The following is a 23582-nucleotide window of genomic DNA, read 5'->3' as shown; positions in this document are numbered from 1 at the left end:
CAGAAGTAGAACAATATCAAATGACAGCAAACATGGAACATAGAACTTATTTAGAAGAGCGAAAGAGTCGAAACAAAGGGTTCTATACATCGAATGTACAAAATTAGATATCTCTCATTCAAGTCGGATTTGTGTCGGATTTGTGTATGGAGTCGAAAGGTGAACTCTTGAAAAGAAAAAAACAAAACTATTCATCATCTTCATTACCTTTAGGCAAAGAAGTCGATGAGTTCGAGGGAGAGTTCTCATCGGTCACAGCACCGGTACTCTCGTCGTCCTGATTCTTAAAGAGAGAAGAAAATGACAATGGATTGTTGGTGGAACTTTCTTTTTGTAGGCCTTGAATGGCTGTCATCGCAGCAACAATGCTTCGATATAAATCCTCACTTTCTTCCCCAAGATTTGAAGGTGTCTTGGCAGTAATAGTTCTTGAGCTATCGAGTATCGGGTTCTGATCAACTTGTATGGCTGGGGTAGATTCAACGACTTCTGCTTCCAATGGGAAGAGTAGCTCGAGATTTGCCTCACATTGATGAACCAGACTTGTGAGAAGTTCTGTTGTAAAGAATGGTTGGCGTACTACAAGTTGCATGTAAGGCAAACGCAACAACTCGCCCGTTCGTTTGTCGTACTTCTTCAGAATTTTTATTAGCCCTGAAAAATTCATAGTTAGAAAGCTTCTTATGCCTGAGTTACAGAGACATGAACCATAACAACAATGCACCTAGGGACCAAAAACCAGAGGAAGTATTCTAAAGTTGGATATGAACTTACAATTTTCAACTCTCCTTAAGAAAAATGCATGATATTACGCTCAAGTTTCCATAGATTGATCTATTACTTTACCTCTGAGGTCATTTACCTGCAAAATTCAGGGAGCTATAGTTTTTGAGAAGCACCATTCCTCCATGAATGGCAACGAAGTCCTTACGAATGTTCATCATTTCTTCACTGAATTCACTCTCTGATGTGAAAACTCCTCCCCTGCTACTTTTTTCCTTGACATGATCAATTCTTTGCTTCAGCTCCTGTGTCAATAGGAACTCAAGCATCATTAGACAGCTAATAGTGATACAAGTGCCTGAAACCTTTCCAATCTCGATACGAAATTAGCATAGCACATAGTTTTTAATAGAACAAGTCCAAGAATGTAACCCTGCAAACATTATGCAGAAAACATACAGAGCGAGGCGAGAAGAACTAAACATCATCATGGCCACCCCAAAAAAGTTATAAGAGCCCCATATGTGAGATCTCATCAGTTGGAGAGGAGAACGAAACATTCTTTATAAGGGCGTGAAAGCCTCTCCCTAGCAAAACACGTTTTAAAAACCTTGAGGGGAAAGCCCAAATAAGACAATATCTGCTAGCGGTGGGCTTGGACTGTTATAAATGGTATTAGAGACAAACACCGGGCGATGTGCCAGCGAGGAGGTTGAGCCCGAAGGGGGTGAACACGAGGCGGTGTGCCAAAAAGAAGGCTGAGTCCCAAAGGGAGGTGATTTGGGAGGTCCTACATCAACTAGAGAAGGGAACGAGTGCCAGCGAGGACACTGGGCCCCAAAGAGAGTGGATTGTGAGATCCCACATCGATTGGAGAGGAGAACGAAACATTCTTTATAAGGGTGTGAAAATCTCTCCCTAGTATACGTATTTTAAAAACAAATCTTGAGGGGAAATTCCCAAAGAAGACACTATCTGCTAGCGGTGGACTTGGTCTCCTAGTACTCAATCAATCTTGTGTTCTACCAAGCTGACTTTTCTACGACCAACTCAGGCATTGCTAATCTTTAATCCAGGGAGACAGAAGCTGCCGTGAAGGCTCATTGGAAGGCCAATAAGAATGACTTGACTGCATAGTCATGGATGGCTCAACTCCTACTGTAATCCAAAATATGGGGCATGGTGCACATTACACTTCAGATAGGTTTCTTAATCTCATAACAATTTAGCAGAGATGTCAACTTTAACCCTTTACCAATTAGCTTAGAAATGTCAAATACCCCACAGAGAAAGCAATAGCACAGTAAACCCAAATTGTAAATGCATGTACATATCAGAGCAACAGGCAGGCAAATCGAAGAACAGTCGCCAAAAACAAAGAAAGTAAAACAAAAAACAGAGAACCTGAAATCGAATAACAAACTCCTCCTCTTTATCAACATAAAAATCATTCAACTTCTCCAGCTCTTCATTCAGAATCTTAAGGAACCAATCCTGCAGGTCAACCAAAGAACCCTCACCCGTCTCGCAGCGGTCACGAACGGATTCAAAAGACGTAGAATCGGAGGGATCGTCAAAGGAAACCGGCTGCTGAAGGGGAGGAAGAACAAAATTAAGCGAATAGTTGGTGGGTATTGGATCAATGGTAGAAGGGAGATTAGGGTAGTGTTTGATGAGCTTTTTGAGGGGTTTGTAACACAGAAACTTGTCCCTCCACTCGGGAAGCGTCTGCTCCAGATGGGTTTTGAATTCCTTCCCAAATTTCATAGCACAAATCTCGAAAGATTGGAGTTGACGATGCGAAAAAAATGGAAAGGGGGGAATGAATGAACTCAGAATTTAGAAGGAATCAAAGGGAAAATCAAGAAGGAATCGAGAAAACTGGAATCTGGGTGTGCCAAATTCTATCAGAATCCATGAATATTTGTATGCTCTTGATCTAACACCATTTGTGCTTCCAGATTAAGATCCATTTGCTCTGTCAAAAGCAATTGTTTAAGGGTTTTTTTTTTTTTTCTTCTTCTTCTTCTTTTAATTATTCTTTTGTATTCTAATCCACTCTACCTTTAAAAAATTTAAGATAATTTATTTTTAAATTATAGTGTTAACAATTATTTTATTTGAATTGGTAGACAAATTTAATATTTTTTTAGTTTTCGTTTAAAACAATTATTTAAATAATAGATTTTGAAGTTTTTATAAGAATAAATAAATAAATTAGATAGTGTAAAATTAATTTGAAAATTAAACTAGAGTTATTATCATCACCACCGTCGATTTCCAACGTCTTAAAATTAATTTTCTGCTTGGCCGTTGATGTAGCTTCTTTGTTTAAAGATTGGCGGGAGATTCCCCTGCGGTGCCCTAATTTCAGCGATCGCTGTATTTAAATGCCGATGCCAATGTTCTAGCGGCATTGTTCGACATCCGGAGCGGAAGCTCTTATGCCCAATAGCAGAAATAAGCTACGTTGTATACCTAAATTTGGTCAGTGATTTGCTTTGGTGATGTATTTTGTATGCACAGTCGTTAATCTTTATATTCTGCATGAAGATTTAGATTTTCAAGCTTTCTGATCCGGCCATTTCCGTTTCCTTTCTTGACTTTCTTGAAGAAGGAGTTTACCATATGCATTTATTGCAGTTTTTTTTTTTTTTCGTCGGGAATGTCGATTTCAGCCTTGAAACCTGCAGGGGTTCAATCCCTTGAGTCGTGTAGAGCCCCTGTTTCCATTATGCTGGAGTTAACATCTATGCTTTTTTTTCGCATTTTCCATTATGTGAATTTGTTAAACGGAGTTCGAATTTAGATTGCATCTTTGTTAGGAATTTACTCTCCACAATGGTAGGATATTGGAGTCCTTAAACAAAGTTTACCCTTTGTTAAAAGAAAAATAAGCTCACAACTTTTTGTTCGACATGGCTAAGTCAAGGGTATGGTTCTTACACCATGATATCAACTTTCTACAATGGTAAGCTTTTATGGTACGAATTGAGATGTATTCTTACTTATAAATTCATGATCATTCTCTAAATTAATCAATATGGAATTCATTCCTAACAATCCTCAAACATTAGCATGGACCGTGACATATTATTTGTTGCCATTAAACTTCATAGCACTGGTACTGAGGCTCCTTGATGATAACTGTAATTATGGTGCCTATTATCGATGTGCTACAATAAAAGGGATCCGCTTTGCAGCATAAGCACTTTTGAATGTATGTGCTGCCTGTAAAGCCCTTACACTAACAAATGGCATTTAAATATATCTTCCAATCTTTTACTTCCACCAGTTTGCTGATTGAGATTTCTGTATGATCTTATTACATTTGGTATCACAGAAGCTTCTATGATTTTTTGGGTTTGCAGCTCAAGGGGTCTTAAACCGTTATTTCTTGCTTTAATCCTTGGGCTGTTAAGTGTTGCTCAAGATTGCCGATGCTTTGTTGTGGGTTATGGTGTACTTCAGGACAGGAAGATTCATCTCATAAGTTTATAACTTGAACATCGCTCGATCGATCGTTCTTATTTTGAAGCGTGTGTTCTTCAATGAACATCGCATCATATTGGATTTAGGGGATGAATGTAGTTAAATAAATGAGGCTTCTTAAACAGCAGAAATCAATGAGATTTGTATATTTAGCTCCACACAGTAACGTGTTTGTATTTGTTGAATTTAATATGTGCAGAGGAGGAGCCATGTGAGGTCTTATTATAAGGTGAAATAAATGTGGTACCTTTTAATTATTATTATTATTATGTTATAATTAATTAAGAAATAAAATGTTATTTATGTGGCCAAAATTTTGCTTTGGTGGTTCCCCAGTTATCAACACAGCCTGGCTTCTATCATCCTTATTTAATGAGGGGTTGAAAATTGAAATTATTATTTATCTGCTTAGTAGTAATTTAATATTGGTTAAATTATAAGATTAGGAAGTAAATTTTAATGTCTGTGTACAATTTTATAACCCTTATCAAATTTGAAAAGTTTCTTCCAGCTTCGTTTTCTTTCAAAGTTCGAGTCTCACATGGACTAACTAAGGGGAAGATCATGGGTGTATAAGTGAGGGACACTATCCCCGTTGGTAAGAGGCTTTTTGGAGAAACAAAAAATATGCTCAAAGTGAACCATATTGTCCTATTATAAAAAGTCTTGATTTATTCAAATTGGATTATCTCTGCTTGTATTTGACCGGAAACATGTGCCCATGACTGTTTTAGGGTCAAATTTGGCGTTTGATTGCGTTTTGTGCTCTGGTTTTCTTTTCATTATCCATTTGAGTAGGTTCATTCTCGGTTTGATCCTATTTTGTACTACGAATTGGTCAACTCATAAGTTCAATCAGGCTAATCGATCTTGTTAAGTTAGATTAGTTGTCCAATTCAGTTGAATCGATTTCATTCAACCAATTTTTTTGTTCCATTTTCATAGTAAGCTTCCATACCATTATTGTCAAGTGTAGATAGCTTGAAAGTATACCATCATTGTAAAGTGTAGATAGCTTGAAAGTTTAGGACAGTGCAAACTATTTATTTGTCTTTTAATCAAGTTAAAACATTTTTTGGTTCGAACGACTGTTGATCTTAAATCATTAGATATATATGTACATGTGGTTGCTATGTGTGATTAAATATATATGTACATGTGATTGCTATGTGATTTTTGTGTTATGAGACATCTTACCTACTCTAAAAGATTGGTATTTCAAAATGAAATTGTGGCAATAACATATCAAGACATGCTTTAATTGTACAACTAATGACATAGGCTGGTTGTCCCACGATTTCGTTCTTGCACACAGACTCATTGACAAGAGTTTAAAGTTTTATGGATTACGTGCACATTAATTGGTCAAGTTTGGGTCCAGTAAACAAGCTGGCTAACTAGTATTTATAGATTTGGATAAAGGTAGAGCTTGGTTATCCTATATGGGTGGAGTCATGAGTTAGTTGGCTCATCTACGAACGATTTTAGATCTCTCAATTTACATTATTTTGTTGTCTAGTGCGTGTGCATATCAAATTCCAACAAGGACGTGTAAGGATCGTAATGAAAAGAGACTCTTGGCCTTCCATTATCGTAGTAGCAATCAAGATATATATATGAATAGTTTAAAAGAGGTTATATAAGTCGGAAATGGGAGATGGGACCAAGATGAATGACTTACATAATTGCTATCTCTATCCTCATTTGGCTCGTCTGTTTCTTATGTTTTTGGATTATACCATTGGGAGAAGCTGGAAACCTAATTCACAAGAAAGCTGCAAAAGTGATACCTTAATTTCCACAAATATTCATGTCTCACCCTTTTGTGAAAACATTATGCAAGGCGTAACACTTTACATTATTAATATACACTTGATTTATGCTGATAAATTTAGTTGTGAGTTGATGATAAACTTAGAATTAAATGTGAGAGTAGAGTTTATTAATAGGAGTAGCTCAGAACCGACATAGTTGGTGAAACTCTGAATCACATAGAACCATTTTTATTACACATTTACGAGTTCATAATTATGGATGCAACTAAAATCTGCAAACCCAGCTAAATTCTTGAGCCTCACACACACACACACACACACACACGCACACACACACACTCCAATCTGTTTTAGAAAATGGAAGAATTAGAGGGAGAAGAATTTACCAAATTAAGAATGCTATTCCAGTAATTCTTGTTATCTTCATAGTAATCACTTGCTGCACTCCCACTTCCATTTTCAGAGTCCTCACCACCACCACCACCTCCTCCTTCAGATTGGCTTCTTTCAACTTTGTTGTTTAGAAGAAGATTAGTGAAGCCTTCTTCAGCAATGGCTTCTTTTGTTCTTAAAGATTCAGCTGTCCATGTTGCTTCAATGGATAATGTCATATCATGAGATGTAAACGACATTGAATTCTCAAAACCCTCCTTGTATTCTGGTAATTGGCTTGAGTTTCCAAATCCCTCTTCCTTCCACTCTCTCTCACAAGAGCTTGAACTCCCCACAAACTCGATCATAGCCGCTGAATTCTCGCCCTCGCCGCACCCGGTGGCCATAACTGGCAGTACATTCTCTGAGAAAGTCAATGTCGAGGTAGGCGACTCGAGGTCACCCCCAATACCACGGGTCAGAATGCCACTGGCTCCTTCGGCCGATTTGGACCACCCTACCAATGACATTAAAGAAAAGCTAAATTTACCGTAACCTATCAACTTAAACGTTCAAGTTTAAAATAGTGAACTTTAGTACACACCGTTGTTCCAAGCTTTCAATGCCTCGAGCGAACGGGAAGCCATGGCAGCGGGCGAGTCGGAATTGGGCAAAAGCTGAGCTGAAGTTGAAGTTGAAGAGGAAGAAGGTGGAAAACAAGGAGGGTTTGGAAGTTGTTGGAGAGAAGAATGTGAGTTATTATTACGTAGCCTGGATTCTCTAACAAGCCTTGCTTCAGCTTCAAGCCTAGCACTTTCCCACTGTGCTATGTGGCTTAAATTAGCCACACTTTTTGGCTGGCCATCACCGGTGAGCAAAGCGTCATTTTTAGGCTTGTGGGTAACTGGGTCAATCCCCATTTTAGCCAATCTTTTCTTAAGATGTGTGTTCCAATAATTTTTAATCTCATTATCAGTTCTCTTTGGCAAGTGAGTTGCTATGGCCGACCACCTAAACATCCACACAAACAAGAGGGTTTCAAACACGAGAGTTTTGATGACAAAATTTCTGTAACGGCCCAGATTCACTGCTAGCAGATATTGTTCTCTTTAGACTTTCCCATTCGGGTTTACCCTAAAACACGTCTGCTAGGGGAGGTTTCCACACCCTTATAAATGGTGGTTTGTTCTCCTCCACTGCTAGCAGATATTGTCCTCTTTAGGCTTTTCCCTTTTGGGCTTACCCTAAAACACGTTTGTTAGGGGAGGTTTCCACATCCTTATAAATGGTGGTTTGTTCTCCTCCCCAACCAATGTGAGACATCACAATTTCAGACACCATTTCGTGTTGGTGAAGAAATTTAGTAGGTGTGTGTGTTGTGTTTGCAAAATTTCAGGTTGTCAGAAGAGTCGTAATATTATTAACGATGAAGCCAAAGTTGGCATCAATATCAGTGCACTTCATCCCAAAAGATTCAAGCTTTTTGGTTGAATATTGAATGTTTTATGTCATTTTTCTTCAAAAAAAGAGACAAGAACAAGACAATTCAGTAGCCCAGAACACGAGAAAATTGAAGGAGCGAGGCAAAAAAAACAAAGAAAAAAAAAGATGTACCTGTTGCCCAAAAGAGCATGGAGTTGAATAATGGTCTGTTCTTCTTGCAAACTGAACTTGCCTCTCTTAATATCAGGTCTAAGATAATTAATCCATCGCAGTCTACAGCTCTTGCCACATCTTTGGAGCCCTAAAGCCAAACGTTTTCATCAAACAAAGGTTCATTTGCATACATTAAAAGGAAAAAAAGAAAAGGGTTTAAAAAGAAATGTTATGAAGAAGGGAAAGAGACCAGCTTTAGAAGGCAAAGCACGCCAACTTCCATGGCCATGTTCTTCGATATAAGCCAACAGCTTTTGGTCTTCTTCAGGAGTCCATGGCCCTTTCTTCAACCCCACTTTGTCACAGCAAGGTGACCTTCCCATTGGAGAGGAGGAGGAAGAAGAAGAAGAAGAAGAAGAAGAAGAAGAAGAAGAGTGAGTGAGTGAGTGAGGGAGTGAGTGTGGTTTGTAAATGAAGAGATGGGCAGTGGCATAAATGGGGAGAGAATTAAATGCGCCTAAGCCAACACACAAAATCTCACATATGACAAACCTTTTCTTTTATTTATTAATTTATTTTTCTCTATTTTCTATTCAATCTCAACAATTATTCATTAAATTATATTATTTTTCCACTAATTTCTTTTGTATTCGTTGACCTTTTTTTTCCATCAGATAACTCAGTTGAGAATTTAGGAAGAAGAAAAAATTATGAGTGACAAATTTTCATGATTTATAGGCATAATAATGAAAATCATTTAATAATTTTCAATAATAATTGAATCCTATTCAATTGCTTTTAGTAATTATTAAGACTGAATAGATGTGATGTCCTCATTTTTCTAATCCTACCACTAAGGTCACTCACTAACAAATTATTTTTGGCTCTAAAAAATATTTCTAAATTATACAGTTCACATATATATATTATATATATATATTAGAATGAAGACTGTGTGAAAATAAGTTAAGAGGAAACAAATTTTTAATTGTGAAATTATGAAATAGTAATTTAAATTGGAGGGACAACCTTAAAGTTACCACGAACACCCTTTATTCCAACCCACCATTTTTTCTTTTAAATTAAAATTGATCTTTTATTTTTATTATTATTATTTATCCCTTTTTTTATATTTTTTTTCGTGAGAGTTAATCGAGCTTTTATGCTAATAAATATCGTTTACCAACCTACTTTTCAGTTAATGTTTTTTTATTATTTAGAGGTCTTTAAAAAATAATAATAGTAATAATCACTCATAAAAAAATTTAGTGGTTGGGAATAAAATAGTTTTTTTTTTCTCTCTCTCTCTCTCTCTCTTAGGTGGGGAAATAGGCAACTATTACCGGCAGTAAATGCCGATTAAAGATAGAACTTTTGGTTGATGTGGGTCAGTAAATTAAAGGCAGCTTAGTCAAAATTCAATAATTCAAAACAATGTTAATACATATATAATTTCAATATTAGATCTTGAGAGCATAAAGTTTTAACTAGTTTCCATCTATTTCACATGATTGTATGTCAATTATTGTTAAATTTTTAGGAATTATTGCAAATTACAAATAACAAATCATATTTTTCTGCAAGATTTAGCTGATCATGTAACAGTGCAGTATCAAAAGATTTAAAAAAAAAAAAATTCTAAAACCATATTGCCAAATTAAATTAAGCAAAAATTGATGATATGATTAAATATTAGTGCTAAAAAATGAACGCTCCAATTATTAGTCTACCCTGCAGGGTGGACAAAATTAAAATCCCTAAGTACCTGTCTTCCTGGGTGTACCAAAGCCAATGAGTAGCATTATAATCCAAGCAGTTTCTTTAGTAGATGGAAAGTCAATGCCGCTCGGAAAGCTGTTCATTCACAACTCTATAAGGCTAATCTGTTTATTGACAAAAATTATTAACACAATAATTTCAATGAACTAACCCACTATTATCTTTGGGGCTCCAAATGTGTTCAACTGCTAAGCAACCCTTCATCAACTCAGATCTGGAAAAATGTAGGCAAAGATTTGAAGCCAACTTGAAGAAGATGCTATTATTAGTGATTGATTGAAATAACAGATACCGACCATTGTGACTAGATAATGCATCGATTGCAGTTACTCATTGTCATGAGACATACTTTCCAAGCTTCCATTAACAATTGGACATTCATGGAAGAATGCTTACCTTTCAAAACACTGCGTTTTCCATTATAATCTAAATTACATATAAATCATTAATGGTTGACATGTGAATTTAATAACATGCTTAAAACGCAGCAGACAAAGAATTGACTGTATAAAGCACTTGAAGCATTCCCAGAAAAACAATTTCAAGACTCCTAATAAAATATAATCCTTCAACCAGTATTTGCGCCACAATAATCACTTCAAAGCTAATAGCCTTTTATTGCATGTCCTAACGTCGCTTCAACTAACTCAGAACCAGGCAAGAGGTTAAGGCAACAAAAAAGTCAAGAGTTACTCTGTTTCCATTGCAAGTGTTGAAATGAATAATCCTAAAAGACCCAAGGAGGGTATAGTGGTCATTTTGAGTCCAACTTTATAAACCCTTTCCCTGTCATAGCTTGTATGTGTCCTACTTGTTCCCAAATTGTAAATGCAAAAATAAATGAGTGAGTGATTGATGGAAGAAGTCTGGACCTCAAAACTTGACCTTGGTAATGAGTCCAGACCCAAAGTTTGGCTGCTAAATAAGTACATCTTCCATATAACATACGTATCCTTATTTCATCTAATAGTGGACTCAACTATGCTCTACTTTCAGAAGTTAGCTTGAATAATCCATTCTAAAAAGAAGCTCTAATTATTTAGGGGATTCTGGAAATACATCATCCAAGCATCCCTATAATTCCACCTTTCCTCATCAGCAATCCAGATCCGGCAAGCACTTTAATGAGAAATTGAGACCGTGGCTGCTTATTTGTATAACTTTCTCACAATAGTGTGTTAATGGGTACTTTCATAGTCTTCTGAATGCGGAAGCAATTTATTGATTATGGACTCCAAGCTTGTGAAGGTGAATCATAAACGATTTGGGGCAACAGAAGAGGGTGGGGGTCCATAAGAGAAAAGAAAAGCCTTTTCTATAAGCTTAAATGCTTTGTTTATGAGGGTGTGAGAAGCAAAACTTTACAGATCCGGCATTCATGTTGTAGACGAGACCGTGGGGACAACTAATTTACTACGATTTCATCACTGCCAACTTTAGCTTTGAATAGGTCCAACATAAGAGTAAATAGCCCTAATAAATGTACACCATAACATTTGTAAAAAAAGATACAAGTCCACACATGCAATTTCTTTTCGAAATAAAAGAGATGGATCAAAGGCACAATAAAGAAACAAGAAAATGAAGGTGGAAGGATCCGTCACCTCACCTCTGGTTTCCCTGATCCTGCATACTGAGTTGTCTAACAGCTTAGAATATTAGGATCTGGAGTCGTTGCCTTGAGCTCAGCTATTCCCCTCCTCCTCTACAATTAACCAAACAAATCATAACCAGCATTATATGTGTAAATCAACACTAAAGGAAGAGTAAAATACATGATCATTGATGTACACAGCTGAACTTAGCAAAAAGTTAAGCAAAGCAGATAATAAGAATTCATAGAAATGAGATAATTCAGTCATTAATAGTTACCTAAATTGAGATTTACAAGCGAGTAACAGATAGATGAATATTCTGGTGTTTAAAGGCACATTTTGGGAATTGGATATTTTCTTTGCCTATCCTTTCATTTATTTCTGTCCTAGTTGCTGATATACTCTGCAACATTGTCATTGTCAAAACTTGAATGCTTTTGACAGGCTGTTTCGTGTCTTACATCCACACAAAACTTCTAAATTTAAACTACAGTAAATTCAAGGCATCAGCATAAATGTTTTGATATTCATTACACAGGCAGATGAGCAATTGTGCTGTACAACCATTGGTTCATGTGAATAGGATATGATTAGAACTAGAAAGAGGGTATCGATTCACCAAATCCCATCTGTTGTTCTTGGAGGCACCATAGAATCAGTAATCTACTAATAAATACATCGAAACAATTGCCAAAAACATCTTCCGAAGTTCAAGTTAAAGATCTTCCATCAATGAGATTACGAATGTCGAATACCAAAATATCAATTTCAAAACATTCCCAGAATTTCAGATCTTAATCCAAACTAATCACCGAAGAAAAACATTAATTAAAAAACAAATCAGTAAATTCGACTTCAATTCAAAAATCATGGTTTCTTGACTACCTCTTTGATTTTAGCGCCCAGGTTGATCGCGATGAGTTCTACGGGCTGGTCTCGATGGCGCGCAAAGTTAGTTCAGAATCAGAATGAAGTTGCAATCTAACTACTTTGGGTTGGAGGAATTTAATTTGGCCCATTTATTATTTAAATGGGCCCTAGCCGAATAGCCCAATAATCATTATTAAATTAAAAAAATCATAAAATATTTAGTTACGAAATTTCCTTTCCTAGTATCAACTGATTTCATTAAATTCAACTATAATATAAATATAAATGAATGGTGAAAAATGAAAATATTTAAATTAATTAAATTAAACTATTTTATAAGCATAAATTAATAATATAGAACTATATATATATATACACGTAATATCAAATTTACTACGATATTGAGTTTTCTACCCTTATAAATAATGTTTTGTTCTCCTTAATCTCATAATTATATAATATTAAATTTACTACTAGCTGATATTGAGTTTTCTACATTCTTATAAACAATGTTTTGTTCTCTTTGATCTCATAATTTTATGTATATATATACACGTAATATCAAGTACACTACTAGCTCATATTGAGTTTTCTATGCCCTTATAAATAATGTTTTGTTCTCTTTGATCTTATAATTATATATATATATATATATAATATGAACGAGGACAGTGAAGCCTTCTCCATCTCCATCCTCGTTTTCGGCTCCTATTTCAATTTTTACTTAATAGACAAAAAATTAATAATTACCAAAATTGCAAAAGAGACCTTACAAATTTGTTGGTTTACATTCTGGCACGTATAAATGAAAAAATAGCAAATGCTACCATTGAGCTAAAGCCAAATCATGAAGTTTCCTTCTCCCATCGCAAATATATGCAAAAAGAAAAATTAAGAAAGATTATTCGACATTTATAGTTTTTCCATCATTGCCCTTTAATTTATTTATTTTTTTAATTTTTTTACAAATTACCCTTTTAATTTTCGTACTTATTTCAATTGGGTAATTAATAGATATGAAGTAACTATACATTTTAGGAGCTACCCATTTATAGTATTTAGCACCTAATCACCTAATGATGGTATGATGGTGATTAATCTTATTGGCTAAAGTTTTTCACACTCGTGTAAATAATATTTTATTCTCTTACTCAACTAATGTGCGATCTCACTGTTGACCTCCCCTAAAGGTTTTTAAAACGCATCTGCTAGGATATGTTTATATACCCTTATAACAAAATGTTTCGTTTTTCTCCCCAACGTTGTGGGATCTTGGCTGACAATTGTTTCTCTCTCCAACTGATGTGTGATCTCTCGCGTAACTTCTCCAAAACTATTAAATGATTGAAATTGATATGAAGACAAAAATGGAGAATATTCGATTAGGGTGAGGCAGCTGTTTTGAGAATGAGATAATTATTTGATTTTTTCTATTTTTTCTAATTTTCGTAAAATAAAATTCTATTTTTAAATATTTATATGGTTAAAAGGAAAAATTTTAATCACAGACGTAAAGATTTGTGTATTAAAAACCAGCATCATAAAATACAACATCCAAAAATATCCATCTCCATCCCAAAAAAAAAATTAGCCGACTTCCATTCTGATATTTTTTTAATCTAAAATATTATATTATATTATATTAAAATTTTAAAATAATAAATAAATAATTATCAAATAGTACAATTTTCACTTTAAATAGAATTGATTATTTCCGGGTTTGCAATAAATAATAAAGAGATTATCTCAAATTGATTACAAATGAATATAATATTTAATAAAATTATTTCGTAACACCCATTTATCCGTACAATACTCTTGAAATAATAATAATTAAAATGCATTGCTAAATAATGGTCTATTTATTATATTCAGTACAAATACTTTATTTTGGACGACGAATATTGTGTATTAAAAAATAACAAAAATTAGTTTATTCCCCGGCCTCTCGAATTCATATTGAAAATTTCCAATTCTAAATTAATAATTTAAAATATATATATACACACCTTCATAAATATCAAGTTGTAATATTATTTTATTTTAATAAAAAACAAGTTGTATATAGTTATTAAGAAACCTTAGGAAGATGTAATTAATACCCTTCATTAAGGACACTTTAATACGTTTAATATACCTAATTATTCGTTTAGGACATTTAAATATATACATGGAACAATAATTTGTATTTTATTTTTAAATATAAAGAAATTACGAATGTGAATGTAGTCTTTCGTGCGTAAACTTTTACCACTTTTTCATTTTGATTCTTATGACTTTTAATACTTTTGATTCGATCCACCGAAGTTTTTACCTTTTAGCTCGTAATAAAACTTTACGTCATTTTTACTACACTTTATATTTAGTCAATTCGTAACAAAGTAATATTTTTCATTGCTAAAAAGATATTCTAGCATTATACATTGTCCAGATGTCATATCCCGAAGCTATCACATTAGATTCGTGCATAATTTCAAAGTCGATGTTTTGAACAAGCTGACGAATGAAAAGAAGCGAATATAGTTAAGAGATGTATATCGTGAACGAATCTGTGGAATCAAATTCAATTCTATTAGTAGAGTACCGTGTCAAAATCACTTCGAGAGTCAAAGTTAAGAAAAGATTCGAATTTATGAATCATGGTATACAGGTAGAACGTATTAAGATTTGTATATACAAATATATTTGGATCACGCTAAAACCCGAAACAGAGATGAACTAACAACAAAAACCTAAATGAACTATGATCCCCCAATGATTGGAATGATTGGGAGAGAAAAAGAATTGAGAATGAAGAAACTATCAATAGTTCCAAAGATTTTCAAGGTCAATTGGATCATCAGCTGATGATGGGTCATGAGGATCTTCCTCCATCATTCCAATTCCATGGCTAAATACTTGATTATTATTATTATTATTATTATTATTGTAATGTAAACCACTTCCGCCGCCGGTTTGATTCTCCAGCAACATTTTCACGATGGAATTTCCGGGAGGCCAACCGGAATCTGGCGGCGGGTTTGGGTAAGAAAACGGCGGCAGGGAGTTGGTGTTGTAAAGCATGTCGGCGTTGGTGTAGGGTTTTGTTTCGTGAAGTAATGGATTGTTGGAGAAGCAGGTCACGCGTGATGCACGTGCGTCATAGGTGTACGGCGTTTGTAAATGGGAATATTCCATCAGCGGTGGAAGAGCGGGTGAGTTGCCGTTGCCGTTGCCGTCGGAGATATGCTTGTGTGGTAGCAATTCGGAGATGTGCGTGCGCTTGTCCCCAGAGCTCTTGTAGAAGATTCGGCAAATCACCCATTCAGTCTGGGAATTCGAAAGATGAAATAAGTGAATAAAAGAGGGGTGAAAGTGCAATAAATTCAGAGAGAGGGACCAGAAAACAAACCTTTATGGGCTTGAGAAGATTAGGGGAAAGGGGGGATCTGCCTTCGAGACGGTACTCGTGCATAACCCAATTGGATTTCTCTCCTTTTGGGGCTCTTCCTCTGTAAAAAACCAATGTTTTCTTCATACCCACAATTCTTTTACCTCTAAAAATCTCCTTGTCTTTCCCAGTGGCCTTCCAGTACCCTGACTCCGTCGCCCTGTTCGTTCTCATCCCAGTTGGGTATTTCCTGTCCTTAATACAGAAAAAATACCACTCCTTTTCCCCCATTTTTGCCTTCCCTGTAACATTCAAAAAAGGGTAAAAATCAGGGGTTTAGGTGGAATGAATGAATGAATGAATTTAATGAATGAAATTAGTTTACCAGGCAATTCCCAGGGCTCGGATTTGTTCAAATCGGCCTCGCCGATGGCGGCGGCGCTGTAATTGGGGTCGAGGACTTTGGGGGTGAGGTAGTGGGTGACTAGCTCCTCGTCCGTGGGGTGGAAGCGGAAGCCCGGCGGCAATTCGATGTGGTCTTCTTCTCCGGCGTGGTTCTGATTGGGATTCCTCATGACGGAATGGTTTTGCATTTGGAACAGAGGAATGGGTTTTTGTTGAATAGAGAGGTAGAAGAGAAGCCATGGTCTAACACCCGAAGAAGCCTTAATATAGGCCCCTTCCTCAACCAAGAAACGTGTTGCCTAAGCTAAACTATGGTAGATTTTTTCAATGTTTTCTTCTTTTCTTTTAATTTTATATTGCCATCATCACCATCGTCATCACATGCCTCTTTCTTTATTTCTACTATACCATGTTCAACGTCCTTGTGGCCACTCGCTTTCGTCTCCAATCGACACCGCTTGATGTCCACCCCCTTTCAATCTCACTGTCCTCGCTAGCACACCGCTCAGTGTCTGACTCTAATATCATTTGTAACCGTCCAAGCTCACTGCTAGCAAATATTGCCATATTCGAACTTTTCCTTTCAAGGTTCTACTCAAGGTTTTTAAAACACGTTTGCTAACAGGTGAGGCTTTCCCACTCCTACAAATAATGTTTCGTTCTCTCTCTAATCGATGTGGAATCTCATATTATTATTATATTCAACCGCATTTTCATATTAAAAAAAAAAAAATCAAGTTGGAATCCGATTTAAAATATTGTCAACTATTTCAAATTGAGATAAATTAAAGAGTATAGACGATGAAAAATAGAATTTAATTTATGAAATTAAAAGAAACAACTAAACATATAAATTAAATCATGTGTATAATTTTGTAAATTATAAAGTTTGTTCATAAAAAAGTAAAAATAAATAAATAAATAAATAATTATTGTGACGAGGTTGATGAATAGGTGAAGACGCAGAGTATAAGGCAATCAAAGTCATGGTGTTAGTTATTATTTAATTTATAAAAATAAAGTCATACGCGGTTTAAATTCATATTCAATGACTGTGTGTAGAAATTGACTTTTTTTTCTTTTTTTAATATTATGGGCAATAAAAAAAAGAAAAAAAAAACCAATAAACAATGTTATTATATACGCATAAAAATTATTTTTCACCAAAAAATAATTATACTTTCGCATTTATTTTAATTTTGAACGCCAAAGAAATTAAAAATCAATATTTATGATCTCATATATATAAATTAGAGACTTTATTTCATGCATGTGACAACATTTGGCATCATGTTTGGTCACATGCAAAATGATATGACCAATGATTGAGTTTGATTTTATTTTTTGAAACTCGAGGCGTCTAATATCAATTCATTTTCTAAATAATAATAATATGAAAATAAATATATTTGTGTGCAATTCACCCACCAATTCTATTTAACTCTATTAATATTTAAAATTAATAAAATAAAATTTTAATTTGAAAATTATGATCCGCAATTACAAATAAGGTAGTCACATTTATAGCGTGTTCTTTTGGACTAGACAGCAAATCACTTATCACATTTTCAGTTTCGTTATTTTTTATCCAGACGTGTAGGATTGTCTTAGTTTTGATAAAAGGATATTAAACACAATTTAATTTTAAAAAAACGTGAAATTAAATTAAAATAAGCATCATATTATAAAATAAATTTTAGTTAAATGACAAATTATTTATATATGCATAAAGAAACTGTTTTTTTGGTAGCGTGCTGAAATGAATAATCTTAAGCACGCCAAATTAAAATTAATTTAAAATTAATTTCCCAACCGAAAGATCAGACGGTTAAAAATGAATAACCAGATTTTCGTTAGATCTGCCGCCATAAAGATATAGTAAAAAAGAAAATGCCGGCTCAGCATCCACTTGGCGGACTCTCATTGGTGATTTGGCAAAATAGTAGACCAAACAACGTTGACCAATTACGAAACACCTATCCTCAATTCAATGTGGGACCCTGCTTCTTTCTCCCCGACAAGATCCACCAGGAGGAGACACTGACGTGGCACAATGTGATTGGCAGAAAAGTATTAAAGTCCAAGACTTGAGTGGATTTGATCAAAATTTAGGCTTCTTTTTTTTTTGTTTTTTTAATTTATTTTTTAGTTTGAAAATAAAAAATAAAAATAATAAAAAGCTAGGTTACGTAATTAGATTAGATTAATTATTGGAATTATATAAAAGCTTAGCTATGGACTTGGGAAATTAGGTGAATCAAAACGGCGTTGAAGATAAACACAAAGCTCAGTATTTATTATTAAAATATTAAGAATATTAAATTAAAATTGTATTAACCCTCGTGTCAAATTTTAGACAGCCAGCTTGTGTTCACATTTGCCTCAACGTCCAAAATTAAAATACTTAAAAAAAAGAAAAAAAAAATTCCAATTCAATTCAATTACGTAAATTAATTTGTTCAAACAAATAATATATGATTTTAAGTCCGTTACTATGAGTTTATTAATTATTAATATAATTAGACTTTTCGTACAAATGAAGATAGTATTTCTTGATTATAAACCCATGATCATTCTCTAAATTAGTCGATGTGGTACAAATTTTTGGAATGTATTTATCAACCTATACAAATGTAAGCTAACTTTTAATAAAGGGTAGAGTTAGATACTATATTTTGGTGGCCAATAAATAATGTTGTATAAGTATAATAAAGTTATTGGTAGGTGTACCAAGAACCTCCCATCCCAACTAAATTTGAATAATTGTAACATTCTCAATTTACTAAACAAAAAAGGAAAAATAATTATGTGGGTTATAAATTATTAAATAAAATAAGAGTGTTATGATTAAAATATTTCATAAGTTTATGGGGCCATGTCTCCAAATAGATCACCAAATCTTCCCATGATTTTCATTAGAATATTAGATAATATAAACCCAATAAAATAACAAAATACATTATGTTATCAATATAGATTGTGTTGGACTTTTTGAAACCACAATAACTATAAGGTTGATTATTAAAAGGGATAAAAGTTGAATCACCAAAATTCAAAGAATTACATATATTAACCTAATATATTCCATAATGAGACAAAGAAAATCAAATTAATAAGCTGGTAAAACTTTATATTATACGATGGGACAAACAAAAAGTATTGGGAGTGTGTCATTTAAATAATGTAATTCTCTAAAGTCAATGACAATATAGTTGCTGTAGGATAATGTTTTTAAACAACGTATGATTTTGGCCCATGTGTATCGCCTAGTCACTGCCACTTTGGCATTTATTTTATTTTATTTTATTTTATTTTATTCAAACAAATATGATCGGTTATTATGGGAATGGTGTATTCAAATATTTATTATTAATTTGCAACATAAACCCTTGACTTTGATAATAATTACAACTGGACCTCGTATTCATAAATATGACGTCACATGGCATACAGTTATTCAACCACATCATTGAGAATAAATGGCATTAAAATATGAGGCAGTTTGTTACTATTTATTACTTAGTTTATTAACAATTGGGTAAAGATATTATTAATTATTCATTTAATGGAATACATTGGATCATGTTCAAGGTTTCATTTCGATGTTACCCATAAACCAATTATTATTTTAAGGTTAAATAATGTTTTTTTTTAATTCCTTTCATACAACCATACAAGATTGGACTTTGTATTTAAATGTCACATATTTTGTTACATATTTGTCTTAAATTTTTTACATAAATATTTAATTTTTTATTTTTTATCTAATTAATCTGTTTGTGTGAAATGTTGGTTATATTACATAATTTTTAAATAGTATATAATTAATATGTTAGGTACACTTATTCCAACATAAAAGGTTATTTTAAACTTAGAGACAAAAGACATAATTGTCTCCATCGAAGAAATTATTTAGATTTTTTTGTAAAATCTTCTCTTGATTTTGGCAACTTTTAAAATCTTTTATGAAACTATTTCAGGATCGATGATTCGATCTAAATTTCATCAAATCGTTGTTACCGATTATTAATTCATACAATTTTAATATATATATTAAAGAATCAATAATTCTAATAATTATAATAATAAATTAAAATTGTTTAACGTTCTTTATTTGACTTTATCAAAGTTTAAATATTTTTCAAAACATTTTTATAAATTATCTTTTTTTTTTTTTTTTNTCACAAGCACACGCAATGAGAATCCTTCATAAATTTAAATATATATTAAAAAAAACCCACAAATACATGCATAAGTACGTATATATACATACGTGGATATATATATATATATATATATATATTTTTCTTGTCCTCCTTAAAATTCGTATAATTTCAAAATTATATACTTAAAAAATTAAAATGTAAAATTTTGATTTCATCCATGTTTTCATCACAATTTTTGGCTTATATTTAAAATAAATAAATAAAAATTATAATTATTTATGACGGTTGAGTTAATCTATACATACAAATAATCGATTAATTTATATTTGATTTTAGTGATCATTATATAAATATGTACGTAAACAGTGTTTATAAAAATAAATAGATACTTGCTAATAAAATGAATCAAATTAATACGTATCGTATTTTATGTAGTTGACATTGCAATATGGTTTTTTTTTTTTTTTTTTTTTTTTGGATTTGGATTGAGTCACTTAACAACCAAAGGAAACTTAATTTGTGAAGTTAATGTATTTGTTTATAATTAAATTGTATAATTAATTTAAATCGTTTTATGGGGACGTAAAGAAAAAATGTCTTAATAAAATATCGCTTGGAATTTGGACAGTGGGTGGGCTTTTTCTTATTGGCCCAAAACTATATGAAATTATGGCTTTTGTCTCTATTTAATAAGAACGTTATTAAATGTTTTTAAAAAATAAAATTTTAAAAATAAGAAAATATTTTTAATGAAATTTCATCAAATTCTGCCTCAAATTTAAGTAAACATTTCAATTTTGACCTCAATTTTGTTAAAATTTTAAAATTATTCGAGGGTTATGTAACAACTTAAGTTCACTACTAGTAAATATTGTTTGTTTTGTCTGGTTACATATTGTTGTTAGCCTCACAATAAAATGTGTCTACTAGGGAGAGGTTTTCATACTCTTATAACCAATGTTTCGTACCCTTCTCCAGTTAACGTGAGATCTCACAATCCACCCCCTTGGACCTAGCGTCCTCACTGGTACACCGCTCAGTGTATGACTTTAATACCATTTGTAACAATCAAGTCCACCACTAATAGATATTGTCAATTTTGGCTCGTTATGTAACGTCGTCAGCCTCATAATTTTGAAATTCGTCTTTTATGAAGAGGGTTTACTTCTATTCTAACCAGTGTTTGACACCGTTATATAACTTAGCTCTGATAACATTTATAAGAGCCCAAACCGACTGCGAGAAGATATTGTCTGTTTTTGCCCATTACATATAGGTATTAGCCTCACAATTTTAAAAACTGTCAGCTAAAAAAAAAAAAAAAAAAAAAAAAAAAAAAAAAAAAAAAAAAAAAANAATACAAAAAGTGACATAAATATGAATAATGAAGTGCGAGAATTGCATGAAACCCAAATTCTAAATCCAACAATTATTTGCCCCTCGTCTCAACACACACTCTTTTGATGATCCGAAAGAGAACGAATGATAATGTTAGCTCCAACCGCTTTCAACGCTCTAGCTTATGGCAGAAATGCACCAATTTTCGTGCTTTGAAGCAAGTTCATGCTTTTTTGGTCATCAATGGCTTTAATTCAAGCCCCTCTGCCCTCAGAGAACTTATTTTCCTAAGTGCTATAGCTGTTTCTGGAACAATGCACTATGCCCATCAAGTGTTTGCTCAAATTACTGAACCGGATATCTTCATGTGGAACACCATGATCAGGGGTTCGGCTCAGAGTCTGGCGCCTGCAAGCGCTGTTTCTCTTTACGCACAGATGGAAAATCGTGGGGTTAAGCCTGATAAATTTACCTTCTCCTTTGTTCTCAAGGCATGTACTAAACTTTCTTGGGTTAAGTTAGGATTTGGGATTCATGGGAAGGTTGTGAAGTTTGGGTTTCAATCCAATACATTTGTAAGGAATACTCTTATTTATTTTCATGCTAATTGCGGCGATTTGAGCACTGCAAGAGCACTTTTTGATGCCTCTGCTAAAAGGGATGTTGTGCCTTGGTCAGCTTTGACAGCAGGGTATGCAAGAAGAGGGGAATTGGATGTTGCACGACAACTGTTTGATGAAATGCCAATAAGAGACTTGGTCTCGTGGAATGTGATGATAACAGCATATGCAAAGCTCGGGGCGATGGAGAAGGCAAGGAAACTGTTTGATGAAGCTCCGAACAAAGATGTCGTCACGTGGAATGCAATGATTGCGGGATACGTTCTATCGGGATTGAACAGGGAAGCTCTGGAGATGTTTGATGCAATGAGAGATGTGGGACAAAGGCCAGATGATGTGACAATGTTGAGTATCTTATCTGCTACTGCTGATTTGGGAGACTTGGAAGTTGGAAAGAAGATATACCGTTCCATTTTCGATATGTATTGTGGAGATATAAGTGTTCTTCTTGGTAATGCACTTATAGACATGTATGCCAAATGTGGAAGCATTGAGAACGCTCTGGACGTGTTCCGAGCGATGAGAGATAAAGATACCTCCTCATGGAATTCAATAATAGGAGGATTGGCTTTTCATGGACATGCCAAGGAATCCATAAATCTGTTTCAAGAAATGATGAGGTTGAAAATCAGGCCAAATGAGATCACTTTTGTTGGTGTGTTGGTTGCTTGTAGTCATGCTGGGAAAGTACAAGAAGGGCGTATGTATTTTAATCTCATGAGAGACTCGTATAAAATCGAGCCGAATATCAAGCATTACGGATGTATGGTTGACATCTTGGGGCGAGCCGGGTTATTGATTGAAGCATTTGATTTTATAGACACAATGGAGATTGAACCTAATGCCATCATTTGGAGAACACTGCTAGGGGCTTGTAGAGTACATGGAGATGTCGAGTTGGGAAGGCGTGCCAACGAGCAATTACTCAAAATGAGGAAGGATGAGAGTGGGGATTATGTACTCCTATCTAACATATATGCATCAAAAGGTGAGTGGGATGGTGTCGAGAAAGTACGAAAGTTGATGGATGATGGTGGGGTGAAGAAGGAGGCAGGTCGTAGTATGATCGATGCAGATAATAGCTTTCTAATGAATTTTTTGTTCGACTCAAAGCCGAAGTTCGTCGAAGAAAGTAGTTAACTGTGCGTTGCTATGCTCCCATCTTTCGTGTATTTTCTCTCGGTCAGGAACGACTGAAGGCACAATGTGCATTCTGTTCCAATAACCACACGCTCTCGTAGCTTTACTTTTGGTTTCCCCAAAATGTCTCGTACCAATGGAGATATATTCCTTAATTAGCTGACGTGGGACTCCTCTCTCAACACAATTCTCGTCATAGATTATACCGTTCTTTACATGATTTTCATTTAGATTGGAGTATTCTTACCATGTTTTCCTGTTGAAGTCTACCTGCATTGTTGGGCTAGCTGAGAGATATAATAATATTCATACGGTTTTCATTGATTACATCAACTTGGTAG

General features: G+C 34.0%; 4 protein-coding genes and 1 long non-coding RNA gene across 5 annotated transcripts; 2 read left to right on the top strand and 3 right to left on the bottom strand.

Moving 5' to 3' along the window:
- Positions 1-21: 21 nt before the first annotated feature.
- Positions 22-2739, bottom strand: LOC111804026 (SPX domain-containing protein 4-like). The gene is made up of 3 exons (XM_023688688.1): positions 2128-2739; positions 863-1028; positions 22-654 (listed from the first exon to the last, which is right to left on the bottom strand). Exons 1-3 carry the CDS (start codon positions 2488-2490, stop codon positions 188-190), a joined length of 996 nt encoding a protein of 331 aa, XP_023544456.1. The 5' UTR covers positions 2491-2739; the 3' UTR covers positions 22-187.
- LOC111804042 lies at positions 2587-4482 on the top strand. Its single transcript, XR_002816454.1, has 2 exons — positions 2587-2649; positions 3046-4482. It is a non-coding gene; the product is annotated as an uncharacterized LOC111804042 (long non-coding RNA).
- A 1653-nt stretch (positions 4483-6135) lies between these two features.
- LOC111804012 (transcription factor MYB106-like) lies at positions 6136-8395 on the bottom strand. Its single transcript, XM_023688661.1, has 4 exons — positions 8209-8395; positions 7977-8106; positions 6967-7373; positions 6136-6879 (listed from the first exon to the last, which is right to left on the bottom strand). The coding sequence occupies exons 1-4, from the start codon at positions 8339-8341 to the stop codon at positions 6341-6343; spliced, it is 1209 nt and encodes a 402-aa protein (XP_023544429.1). The 5' UTR covers positions 8342-8395; the 3' UTR covers positions 6136-6340.
- Positions 8396-14808: 6413 nt separating this feature from the next.
- On the bottom strand, positions 14809-16211 carry LOC111804020 (NAC domain-containing protein 92-like). The gene is made up of 3 exons (XM_023688673.1): positions 15958-16211; positions 15594-15874; positions 14809-15511 (listed from the first exon to the last, which is right to left on the bottom strand). Exons 1-3 carry the CDS (start codon positions 16163-16165, stop codon positions 15005-15007), a joined length of 996 nt encoding a protein of 331 aa, XP_023544441.1. The 5' UTR covers positions 16166-16211; the 3' UTR covers positions 14809-15004.
- Positions 16212-21559: 5348 nt separating this feature from the next.
- LOC111804004 (pentatricopeptide repeat-containing protein At5g15300) lies at positions 21560-23568 on the top strand. Its single transcript, XM_023688648.1, has one exon. The coding sequence runs from the start codon at positions 21607-21609 to the stop codon at positions 23239-23241; it is 1635 nt and encodes a 544-aa protein (XP_023544416.1). The 5' UTR covers positions 21560-21606; the 3' UTR covers positions 23242-23568.
- Positions 23569-23582: the final 14 nt, after the last annotated feature.

Source organism: Cucurbita pepo, chromosome LG01 (assembly GCF_002806865.2).
Source record: "Cucurbita pepo subsp. pepo cultivar mu-cu-16 chromosome LG01, ASM280686v2, whole genome shotgun sequence".
NCBI lineage: Eukaryota > Viridiplantae > Streptophyta > Magnoliopsida > Cucurbitales > Cucurbitaceae > Cucurbita > Cucurbita pepo.
The sequence above is the reverse complement of the archived record's forward strand: the minus strand, read 5'-3'. Positions and strand labels throughout refer to the sequence as shown.